The sequence below is a fragment of the Festucalex cinctus genome, chromosome 1, assembly GCF_051991245.1.
Source record: "Festucalex cinctus isolate MCC-2025b chromosome 1, RoL_Fcin_1.0, whole genome shotgun sequence".
Taxonomy (NCBI): domain Eukaryota; kingdom Metazoa; phylum Chordata; class Actinopteri; order Syngnathiformes; family Syngnathidae; genus Festucalex; species Festucalex cinctus.
This window is the reverse complement of record NC_135411.1, coordinates 16,365,910-16,378,514: the sequence shown is the minus strand read 5'-3', so window position 1 is coordinate 16,378,514 and position 12,605 is coordinate 16,365,910. Positions and strand designations below refer to the sequence as shown.

At 38.6% G+C, this 12,605-nt stretch overlaps 1 protein-coding gene across 3 annotated transcripts in view; it reads right to left on the bottom strand.

Annotated features, from left to right (window-relative positions):
* Positions 1-12,605, bottom strand: part of agap3 (ArfGAP with GTPase domain, ankyrin repeat and PH domain 3) — a 208,439-nt gene that overhangs the window by 38,068 nt on the left and 157,766 nt on the right. For all 3 annotated transcript variants that reach the window (XM_077519531.1, XM_077519539.1, XM_077519550.1), the window contains exon 13: positions 2,023-2,178. In XM_077519531.1, the coding sequence (XP_077375657.1) occupies positions 2,023-2,178 (156 nt within the window). The remainder of the gene's footprint in view (positions 1-2,022; positions 2,179-12,605) is intronic.

Below are 12,605 nucleotides of genomic sequence, written 5' to 3'. Positions count from 1 at the left end.
TTCTGATCTTAACTCGAATATTGATTACCGGTACATGTAAACGTAGCGTATGTTCCACTGAGCAACTCATTAGTTCGGTTGTTGCCGTATCTCTCCATAACTTTTTTCTTTTTGTTATAACCGTTACTTTCACTTGGCATAAATTGTATTACGAATGACTTTGTTCCTTGCATTTTCATTGGCATTACTATGATTATGATGATCTTAATAAACAAAACTATCTTCTTCCACTATGCTGCTTAACATTCTTCCATTCAAGTGGCAGATTTTTTCAAGTCGACACACTAATGATGTTTGCTGACACCGTACATTCATCAGAGAGAACGCAACTCTTTATCGGCCATCGGTTTTCCAGCAGAGTTTATGGTGGGGTAGCTCATTGAAAGATCTCGTCAGCGGCCGCTGAGAAACGCATTATGGGCTGTCACTTGTCCCGCCGTGCGTCCTGCATCATTCTTTAAGCACATGAGAAGTTCATTACATGGCAGAGCGCAGGATATTAACCAGCGTGTCCAATGTGAGAGGAGTCGCATGGTAAACGAATGCATCGAAAGTACCGGTAATGATACTTGAGAATATTTTGAGATATTATTATTGTGTCCATTGCTATATTATCCAGCAAGGTAAAAAGTATTGGGAAACGTGTTTTCCCCGCAGCAGTTATTATACAAACTGTTCATTTGGAGCACGATCAAAAACTGCTTTTCACACAAATTCGTAAAGCGACTATCCCACTGAGCGGCGTAGGTTTGTGAAGGCAGCAAATTTTTTTATGGTTACTAACAGTTTTGTTGTCACCAAGAATTGATTTAAAGCTTCCTTTTTGACAATAAAAACTGTTTGCATCATTTAAACTGTTAGTGAACGTCTGTGGAACGTCTTTGTGACCTTGAACAAATTTTGAACATGCTCAAAACGTTCTCATAATACGAAAAAACGTTTGTGACCGTCAAAACTGTTGGCAAACATCTTTGCAACTAGTGTCGGGAATGTTACTTTATAAAAGTAATTAGTTATAGTTATTCATTACTTTCTCATAAAAGTAATTGAGTTAGTAATTGAATTACTTCATAACAAAAGTAACTTGTTACCAGGCAAAGTGACTATTTTCACTATGTTTTTTTAATTGTCTTACTGTATATCAAATAATTTGGATTTTATTGAAAAAAAAATATTATTGTTATTATATTTTTTTTTTATACATGGAATTCAAATTATGTTCAGGCTACCTCTAAAAGGCAACATTTAGGCTACTCGACTATTGTCTTTATTATATTTTGTAGAATGGCCCCTGAATGACAAGTGAGAATGAGGAGTAAACCTGCACATCCATTTTTGGAGGTAGTATAAGAGCCAATTTAAAACTGCATGTAAAAGGTGGAATTTTCCGGACTATTTTTTTGTGAAAAAAGCTACAGTTGACAGCGACATCACCACGTTGAATATAAACACATTGGCAACTTAGTGATGATGATGATGACTCTGGCCTCTGTGGTCAAGAGAGTCATACAAATCTTAAATAGCAGCTGTCAAGAGGCGAGTATTTTTTTTTTTCATGTCTAATGATTATAAATGCTAAGCATCATTTAGGAGGCGTCAACTCCATTGTTGTCGTTTTTTCCAGCGTATCCATCTTGTTGATTGATCACGCCGCTCGCCTGACATCAGTTTTATGGCCTCTGAGATGCGTCTGAGTGTTTCCACAATGCCATCCAATTAGAGCGCTCCATTCATCATTTGTGCGGCGGGATCGTTATTAATTGGGTGAAGAGTCGGGCTGACAATCCCCCGCCGAGACAGGCTGCGGCTTCTGGACGGGGCAGTACGCACCATGGCAACCCAACTTTGAGGATGTAATGGCAGCGCGCCTCCATGCACTTTTATGGGCAACCATTCAGCTACATTTTAAATCAATTAGCAGCAACCGAACTCCAGCTTGCAGTTTTGTCATCATTTTGACAACACCAATCATAAACGTATCATCAATTTGTAAATATCTTGTGTCTCTCTTATCTTTCCTACCTTCATTTCCTGCGGATAGACCGTCAGGCTTGGTGATGCCCGTGCTCTTTTTCCGTCTGTGTTTCTTGCGGTTGGCGTGTGGCGAGGGCGGCGGCTCTAGCTTGGGACTCGTGGCGCTGCCCGCACTGCAACTGGCCGGGTCGCTCATTCCGTTGGCTGGGGGGAAAAAATAGATAAAGCTTTAATTAACAGGCCAGAGGGCTCAGTTATAATAGTGAGTCGTATAAATGTATTAACTCTTCATCATAGATACATCATTGCATTATTACATTCAGTCATTATCAACCTTTTGAGTTTGATATGAGAAATAACAGAAAAATTGTGGCAAATAGGCGAGATATTCAAACGCAGTGGTTTGAAGTACAAATGCTCCTAATGACGTACAATTTGGATGACCATATTTTTAACGGCTGGAAAAAAAAATTCTCTGACAGTTAATGTTATAACATTTTATGTGTCTGGTGTTAATTATTGCGTTTATGGAATAACCGTTTCTTCTTGTATGGCAATATATATTTATATTAATGATCTGCAGCATGCCGACAGTTTATGCTCATGAAAGAATCATTCTTAATTTTGATTGAATAGGAAATGAGATTTTGTAAGGATAACCTAATTCAACAAGCATCGACTCTGGTGCAACTATCTAGTTATTAGGTATGTTAGCATACTATGTAACCTTTATTTAAAAAGTTTGCGAACAAATGCAGCTTATATTGGCACTACTCACAACCAACATAAACAAAATGATTAGCAAGAAAGATGCAATAAATGTAAACGGTTGTCAATTGTTTGAACGTATGTTTTCAACTGTATACTATGGTGTTTATTTTATCCGCCATTTTTAAATTTAGTGTCAGTTTAGTCCAGTTTCAATCACACTTGTTAAGTTTTATTATAGTTAGTCACCCTCATCCCGTTTTTATTTACTCGACTATATATTAAATATATATTTACTCGACTAATAGCATTTTAGTCTTTATTTTAGTACAAGAAACCATAATTTTATTCGTCTAGTTTTAGTCAACAAAAAATGTTAACATCTTAGTGTAATTTTAGTCAGAACAATCATATTACCCCTGTATTTCTTTTGTAAGCAGATAATGTTGAACATTTCAGATCTCAAACTATTTCACGTAAAATGTTCTCTCATCTTTTTGATGAAAAACAACTTCACACACAATTACAGTATATCATCAAGTGGCTACTATGTACTAGTAAATTAGCCAGCATTAGTTAGTGGTTGGATTAACATTATTGTTGGATGGTTATAGCCAGTCGATTAATGTTACATTATAACGATAAACGTACTTTTTTTTTTTTTTTTTTTTTAAACTTATCACCATGAATCCACCTCCTGTCTGTCCCATGTTTGTGCATGTTGCACTCACTAGCTGCAGATTTGAAGGGGGTGTGTCACTCTATGTCACATGACAGTGTCACAGTGACAGATTAGCAGAGACCTGATTTTACAAAATCAGATAATTTTGTTCATGAACTAAAATGTCCATAGATTTTAGTCCAGTTTTTATTAAGCGAAGTACATTTTTGTCTCATCTTCATTAATCGACGAAAATGCATACTGGTTTAGTCCCAGTTATTGTTTATTAATTAGGGTTTTAGTCGACCCTAGTCTAGTTTTAGTCCGGCGAAAAAGGTGTGTGAACGAAAATATTTTTCCTTAGTTTTCACTGACGAAATTAACACTAGTATACGATAATTATTGTTATTAAAAAAAAAAAAAAGTACAATATAGAGAGATTAGAAGTTTGACACTGACAGGTTTTAATTACTGTTACAAAGTCAGAAATAGCGGTACAGTATGTGTAAGTGTCAACAGCGACAGTGTAGGCTAATGTTAGCATTTCTGTGTATCTCAAATGTCCAACCTGGTATCCCAATAAGTGACAAGTTGTGGTTTATGTCAACCATAAGAAGGACTACCTGACTGGGAGTACCTTTCAATGGAAATTTACCACAGCAGGTTGCTACTTGATAGATAATGGTAGGTACAATCTGCACAAGTGCCAAGCTAAAGCATAACAACACGCTAGGCTAATGTTAGCATTTCTATTTGTGTACAGTCTTCCCTCGCTATAAAGCGGTTCACTTTTCGCGGTCTCGCTGCATCGCGGATTTTTTTTTAAGTGCAATTTTTCATAATTTTTTTACAGTAATATACCCATTTTATAAAATTTATGAAGGTTTGAACATTGTCAAAGTTTGAACAAGAGAGAAATGTGAGAACATGTAAAAGCCTCAATGAGAAAAGTGTATAAATTGTGCGGTCGGGGATTTTAGAGCCTTAAAACATTTATAAGAATTGTAAAACATAAAGCTAACTACTTCGCAGATTTCATTTATTGCGGGTATTTTTTGGAACCTAACCCCAGCGGAAAACGAGGGAACACTGTATCTCAAATGTTCAATCTGGTAATGAGTGACAAGTAGTGGTTTATGTCAACCATATTATACACTTACACATAAAAAAACAAAAAAACAAAAAACGTTTAATGGAAAATTACCACAACAGGTTGCCACTTGATCGCTAATAATGTCCATTTGGTAGGTACAATCTGCACAAGCGCCAAGCTAAAGCATAACAACACGCTAGGCTAATGTTAGCATTTCTATTTGTGTATCTCAAATGTTCAATCTGGTAATGAGTGACAAGTAGTGGTTTAGGTCAACCACATGATACATATATATATATATATATATATATATATACAAAACAAACACAAAACCTTTTGATGGGAATTAACGGGTTGCTATATGTTAGCTAATAATGTCATTCGTCTTTAGACTTGATGGCGCAACATGTGGTTCCTTTATCCAAGGTTATTGTGAACATGCTGTTCCGCTTAATGTTTAGCAGAAGTGTATAGAACACATTGCTACTATATACACAGTTTTACTCATAACAAGGCATTGCTAGCAAGTAGAGCCATGAAGGTACACCATGTAGTGGAAAAGGGGCATCATGAACCCTCTCAGAGTGTTTGTTGGACTCCATTGTAACTGTTTGTAGCTTTTCCAGGGCTAGTAAAACCACGGAAACAAAAAGTACCACCCAAGTAATAAGACATTGTAGCCCTCAAGGTTCAGTAATACGACCTAACAACACGGACTGGGTTCATCATCTGTTGCCAAGGAAACAATTCAGAACTTCCAAGAGTCAATAAAGCTCAGACAACATATTGAGTCACTTGTTTGCTTCCTAAATTGTTCAATTATTTGAACGCGTTAGCCTGACAAAAGCTCATATGCATGAGATACGTGTATAAAAGCCGACAGGAAACGGTTACTTCACTAACTGTGTTGTTGCTTTCCGCGGAGTGAACAACAGGTACGGGGGCCATCAGTGGACAAATGGACACTTCAGTTAGCCTCCGGCAAAACTATATGACTGTCTGAGAGTGACGGTCGGGGGGGGGGGCGCAAAGAGGCAGCTTTGTTTCTTGTAAGTGATTTTATAAATGTGATATTAACCTGTGCTACCGTTGGGCAAAGGGATAAGAGGGATGGGACAATGGGAGGGGGTTGTCAGCTCGCCATCCGTCTGATTTCCTGACATTTGACATCACTTTCCCTTCTTCTTCCCCCTCCGGATGCCATTATGAAGCTGGGAGAGGAGGTTGGTGTGGTAGGGTGGGCGGAGGGAGACGGGCCTGAGGGGAGCAGGGAAGGAAGGACGGTGGGAGGGAGGGCCGGTCGGTAGATGGGCCCCATATTGCTCTGCTCTTACCACCCTGTGTGGCGCTGGCAGCCTCCTCTATTGTCTCCCATCAAAAGCTCATTGTAGTGTGGCAAACTCCATTCATTTCCCTGAGCGCCGTCCCAGCCCCCGGGGGCGGAGTGCAGGAGGACAAGAAGGCTTCGGGATTATTGCTGTTGTCGTTGCCAGTTGCACATGCCGTAATGTGCGGCGCGGCGCCATTAGCCAGTGTACAACATTAGGCCTAATTCAGTCATTACCTTTAGGGAGATGGGGCTGTATTGGAGGAGTGGGATGGGCTCAGCGGGGGATTGAAGATGCTAACGTCGAGGAATGGGAGCGTGATGGCGGTGGTGGGGGAAACTTGAGCTGAGAAGGCCCGCGGATTGTTTGGAAGTGGGGAAAGTGTTGGAGACAACACCTGAGACATTTAAGGTGAGGAAATTGGATTTTAGTAACATTGGGCTACAGTTTTTGTTCGGGATGTAACGATAAGGGCAATATCGTCATATCATGATATTAAAACCGCCACAATATCGTGGTCATCATGTTCACGATATTTAAAAGCAACACAACTGTTCAAAAACAGATTGATTTCCATTTGTGCAGTTGTAGCACCCTCTGGTGGATACTTTTTTTTAGTGCAATTTAATTTTCATTAGGGATGTTTTGGCCCTTCTATGTTTAAAATCGATGCTAATCGTCAGATGATTGTTGTAATACGCTTGCGAAGCGAGTCAATATGTGGAGGAACTCAATGTTGGCTAGCATTAGCATGCAAGTTCCTCAATATTTTTATATATCTTATATTTACATATTTTGATATATAATATTTATATTTTTATCATATTTTTCATTTCTGTTATGTGTGCCTGTTTGTCTTGTTCAATAAATGATTGAAAGCACATTGGAGACTGTTGCTATCTTTTCTTTTCACTTGACTCGAGCAGTAGTGGACAGTTGTGCTAGAACATTAACATATCCTTGGGATATGTACACTTATGAGCATAATTGTAAATATACAAAAGCTAAACAATACATGCCTAAATGATAAAATAATGCTATTGAGTCATCACCAAAATTCACATGCACATCTCAAATCATGTCAACTTCAACCTCTGAAAATAAAACAATTGCCACAGTATTTTGGATTTTATGGGCATTTTAAGTCTTTTTCTCACCATATGTTTACACAAACTATATTTGAAGCTCGCTTATAAATTACAAAAACAACAAAACAAACAAACTCCTAAATTGGGGCATTCTTAGTAGATATAGCATGAAAATAATGTATCCCCTTTGGTCGTCGCCAACACTTGTCACTGAAACGAACCAATTACACTTCAAATCTATAAAGGTTATCACAACGTTTCAGCCTGAGAAGCGATTAAAAAAGGGGACGTTGCATCACATTAATAAACATAGCTGCGCCGCTGGTGTCGTCTTGAATGGCAGCACGCAGCCACACATGTAGCACATCCTGGTCCAGGCGTCTGTTTCAATTTCCCTGCTCGCCTACAACAGCCCCCCTGAGACGAGTCATTAGCTGGCTCAGACAGCTGGGGGCACGGGGGTCCTCCGTATGCCTCCCCCCCCACTCACCAACAACCTCCCACCCTCGGCTTCCTCCTCCCTCTCGATGCTAACGTCTGTCCCGCCATCCCCGCGCCGTATGGCGGGGCTGCGAGATTGGAAGTGCGACCCGCCTGCGACGTGACAGCCAGCATTTGTTTAATGTCGCTTGAGGTTAAAGGGGAGGGCGACGCCTCGAGGGGGGTGCTCTTACAGAGAGGCATGAACACCTCTAATTATCAATTTCTGGCCCTAATGTTGTGGAAAATGACCCCTGGGTCTGCTCATCCTCTACCTGAAACAAAGATGGAGATACGCCTCTCCTTCTAACTCAAGGTTGGGCAACCGATTGCCCTGAGCCGTATACAGCCCGTGACAGCATTTGATTCGGCTTGGCAAGCGCCGCCCTAATGCTGACTGACCAATCACAGCACAGCACGATAGTTTGCGAAGATAGTTATCAGTTAAAGATCTGTGCCTTAGTTCTTGGTTTACAACAGTTTATTCCGAAAATTTTAAAAATCAATGTGTATGTCTACTTTAAAGGAGAAGTCACCCCCTACCCAAAAAAAAGTACACATATATATATATATATATATATATATATATATATATTTATATGGTTAACATTGCGTTAGTGGTCTATGAGTTAAGTAGTAAAAATTTATCAACATCAAAAGGCGGCCATTTTGACACTTGCTGTCGAGTGAAATTGACATCACAGTTGCTCAGGTCTCAGGCAACGACCAATCACAGCTATGCAATGGACATGTGAGCTGTGATTGGTCGGTGCCTGAGACCTGAGCATCTGTGATGTCAATCAAGCAATCAAACTTTATTTATATAGTATCTTTCATACGTTAAAATGCAAATCAAGGTGCTAAACAATTAAAACCATAATACAATAAGGAAATAAAACAAAACACACCCATCCCCTACACACATACAAAAAAAAAAAGCCGGGGCACAGAGAAACCATGTGAGGAAAGGCAACCAAGAAACACTGGAGCTACAAACTAAAAGACACAAAATAAAAACAGTTAAATGCTAAAAGAAAACAGAATAATAGGCAAAAACAAGTCTAAAAGACAATATGATAAAAGGAACTGGGAACGAAGAAAAGAAAAGTGGTTAAAAGAGATCCTTTAAATATCAACAGCATGTGACAAAATGGCGGCCCCCTGAGAACAGCTGGATTTTGCTTCATAACTCATATTCCACAAATGTAATATTAATCAGAATGTCATGTTTACACTCGTGAGGTCACATATAACATATTGGCAAGAAATATTTGAAGGTTGACTTCCCCTTTAAGAAGCGATGGTAAACAACAATATATATTTTCTATAAAATCTCCGCTTCTGACTTTTCAACAACTGCGGGATCCTATCGCAAATCCGTAAGTGGAGACGTAATTTCATTGTTATTCAAGAGGCTGCGTGCGACGAACGCTGTGATTTCCGCCGGGCCCCTTGACACGGCAGCCCTGCCTGTCCTCAATCAAACGGCTGCAATTAATGGCAAAAATTAGAAACAATCACCGCCTCCCCCTTATTATCCTCAATTAGAGTGTGCTAATCAAGGCCTGATCGCGCTCCGCTGCTCTCTCCAAACTAAATGTCAAACTTCATTACGGCCCGCCGTCGAAATCAAACCCCCCGAACATGCCATCACCTTCACATCGGGAGGCCCGTTGCGCAAAACACGCTGCTGCGAGGGAAAAAAAAAAAAAAAAAAAAAAAAAAAAAAAAAAAAAGAGGCTGTGCATCAATTTTGGAGCTTAATATTTCTGTATGGTATAGGTACAACTGTGTGGGAGGCACAATTGAAAATTAATCTTGGTATTTTAGATGTCTGAAAAACTATATTTTGGGTCCAATTTGATTTTAATCAGGTTTAAATAAACAATAAAGAGCTGAGTCGAGAGGAGTTTTTTTTTTTTTTTTTTTTTTTTTTTAAGTGGTATCGACCACCCCTAAAGATTAAATAACCATCCCTTTATTAGCAACACAGCGGGGAATTTTTGCATTATAACAAGTATGATTAAGAAAAACATTATTGTATTGCAAAGGGAAATTTGTGCCAATCACTCTTTGTAATTTTTTTAATGTATGCATTATAATGGCTAATACTGTCTACAGGCCATTACACATCCAGTTAACGATCTTGATCTAAAAAATAAAGCAACATTACTTAATCATTTGACTTAAAAAAAAAAAAAAAAAAGCTTTTAAATCATGGGGATGATATATTGGCTCATAACAAGCAGAATAGCATGTTCTAATCTCTGATGGATTATCCCTGACCAATCACAGCTCACCTGTATTCTGAAGCTAGTACCTGATTGGTTGTTACCTGAGCTGCGCAACTGTGACGTCATCGTCAGTCGACAGCAAGCGACAAAATGGCCGCCCCCTGAGATGGATAAAAACGGCTGGATTTTGCTGCTTAACTCGTATTTCACAAACTAGTGGGGGCTTTTACAACATATTGCTGGAAGGAATTTTTGTTGGGGTTGACTACCCCTTGAAGAGCACATAGCTTTGATCTAAGACAAGCAAACAAAACTTTCTTCTCATTTAAAACTGGAGCGCAAGGAATGCTTGAAATAGATGATGGTTTTCTGACGGAATCACTTGTTCATAGAAAATTGATAAATGAATTATTTAGTTCATTAAAGATGGTAAAATGACATCATTTTATAGACCGTGAATAACATTTAACCAAAATCACTGTCCTTAAAATAAAAATAAAAAAAAATGTAATACCGTAATTTGACGTAAATTCTTTTAAATTTAATATTTAAGTCATTTTATTAATTTGCTTTTGCAACGTTACACAAAAAATTGTGTCAGTTTATAAAATGAAACAAATAACCATGTGACTGACTGACATGTTGCATGACAATAGAGTTTAAGAAAGACACAAATTTGTTCACAGAAAGTTGTCTCTGTCAAGGCATTTGGATTTGTTTAAAAAAGTACACTAAAGTACTCACTGTGAAGAAGACATCAGTTTAAATATCGTGTTTCAGTGATGGTACAAAAAGAAACTATTTTCTCATTTAAAAAACAACAGTTTATGTCTTGAGTAGTTTTATCGTGGATTTATTACCTGACCAATGTATCGATAATCGCGGCATCCTCATATCGTGAGATAATTATCGTGAGCTTTGTATCGCATATCGTATCGTATCGTGAGGTACCCAGAGGTTCCCAAATCATACCCTAAAACATCTTAAAAAGACTAATAACCACCTAATTAATTTAACTCCCCCGTCGTCAGTGAATATTCATATTCTAAGACTTTTTCCAAATTCTAACAGTTGAACATTGTGAACAAAGTGGGCAATGCTCAGCCACATTAGCAAACCTTGAGGAACTTTAGACTGTCTGCGAGCTTCAAACGTGGCCCCTTGCTTTTAATTCACCACCAAAGATTGAAGTGCAAGGAGGAGCGCGGCGTCTAAACAAGCATGCGGCGCATTAAGAATGGCTGCCCTCATGAGTGCCAGCATAAAAAAATAAAAAATAAAAATTGGGCCTGGATTTAATCAAAAAAATCGGCGCTCAATATTCAAGAGCTGTTGCGAGGTGTGCGTCCGCCTTGGCACAATAGCTTTACAAATGAGCACATTCTCTAAATAATATGGAAATGGTTACGTGGGCTAAGAGACGGATTCATTCGGGGCCCAATCATCAATCTGATGCTCTTTTTGCATCCCGCCGTTGTCGTCCCCTTTTGCGTTTAACCTGCAACCTTCGCCAAGGATAATGGAGCGACGGGGCTTCATTTAGGTCCACGACGGGAGCGAACACCCGTCACTGCGGAACACCCTCCCATTGATTGCTGAACAGGTGATGGAAGACTGGCGACGCATTTCAATCATCTTTTCTGAGAGTTTCTGTTCCACAATATTTGCTACAAATGCATGATCTCATCACAGATGGCTGCAAATGTTGCTTCAATAGCCGAAAAACTCACAAATTTGTGTTTCCTTGTGAAAACTGATCTATTTTTGGGGTCGCGGACTTGACTTATGGATAAAATAACAATGTTGACCCGTTTAAAAATATTAAGACCAATGTAAAAAAAACACACAAAAAAAAAACTGTATAATTATTAGGGGTGGGAATCTCTGACATGAGGCCGATTCGATATGTATCTCGATACACAAGCTGCGATTCGATTGAAAAACGATTATCTTTCAGAACAGAACGGTTCGATACGGTTCGATTAAGTTTGGGACCGATACAATTTTCGATTCGATACGATTAATTTCAATATTCAAAACTTATAGTGACATTTGTTGCTTGTAAACATTAATCTTAAAACACCACAAATTTTTACAGTATCTACAAATGTGTAAAAAAAGAACAACAACAATGTCTTATATATTTTTATATATTGAATCAATTATTTAAATGGACCGGAACAAAGGGCTGGGCGATATGACTGAAAAATGTATCAGTTTAAATATTTATTAGTTGTTATTGACAGTTATAATTGTTTTTTTGTTTTTGTTTTTTAATTCAAAATCAGGATCAGGAAAACAAAAGGCTGATAATTCAATTTGAAATATAAATATTTAACCTTTAAAAAGACACCAACACAATTAAACAGAATATGTCCACATTGTGAAGTATTTCAGAAACATAAATTTAAGACATGAAATAAACCTACCGTCCAGCCAAAAGAAATATGAAGCCACCTTATGGAACAATAAATCTATCAAACACATTTTAACAACTTAATATGTCCAAAAATATTTCCAAAAGTGCATTTCCCTTTTTATTAACAATTTTTGTTTTTAACAATTTTTGTTTTTCTTTGCCATTACATTCATTTTTGGTTAATGTATGACATCTTTTTTGTTTTTTTAATCTGAGACACGATGATGACCACGGAATCACGACTGTTTGTTTTGTTTTTTGGGCTGTCGTTCATTTTGAGTTTGATGACGTAATTGCGGGCACTTCTCAGTTCCCTGCTGCTCATGCTAGTTGTGTACATTGACAGGGAGCCACAAACTGAGAAATGAGATACTTGCAGTGTGCTTTTAGCTTAGCTGGTGTGTTGGCTGTGGGACATACCTGTGTCGTTTGAATCCATGCATTGGATCGTCACGGGAGCTATTCTTTTTGGCTCGCGCGCAGTACCAACGCCGAGTGCACCGAGAGGACTCGATAGCCATGGGAAATACCGAGATGTACGGCACCGGCTTCTGCTAACTGTCTCCACTGTTGCATGTTGTCACTCGTTGTGCGCGCGCGCGCCGTGTCGCGAGCACGGC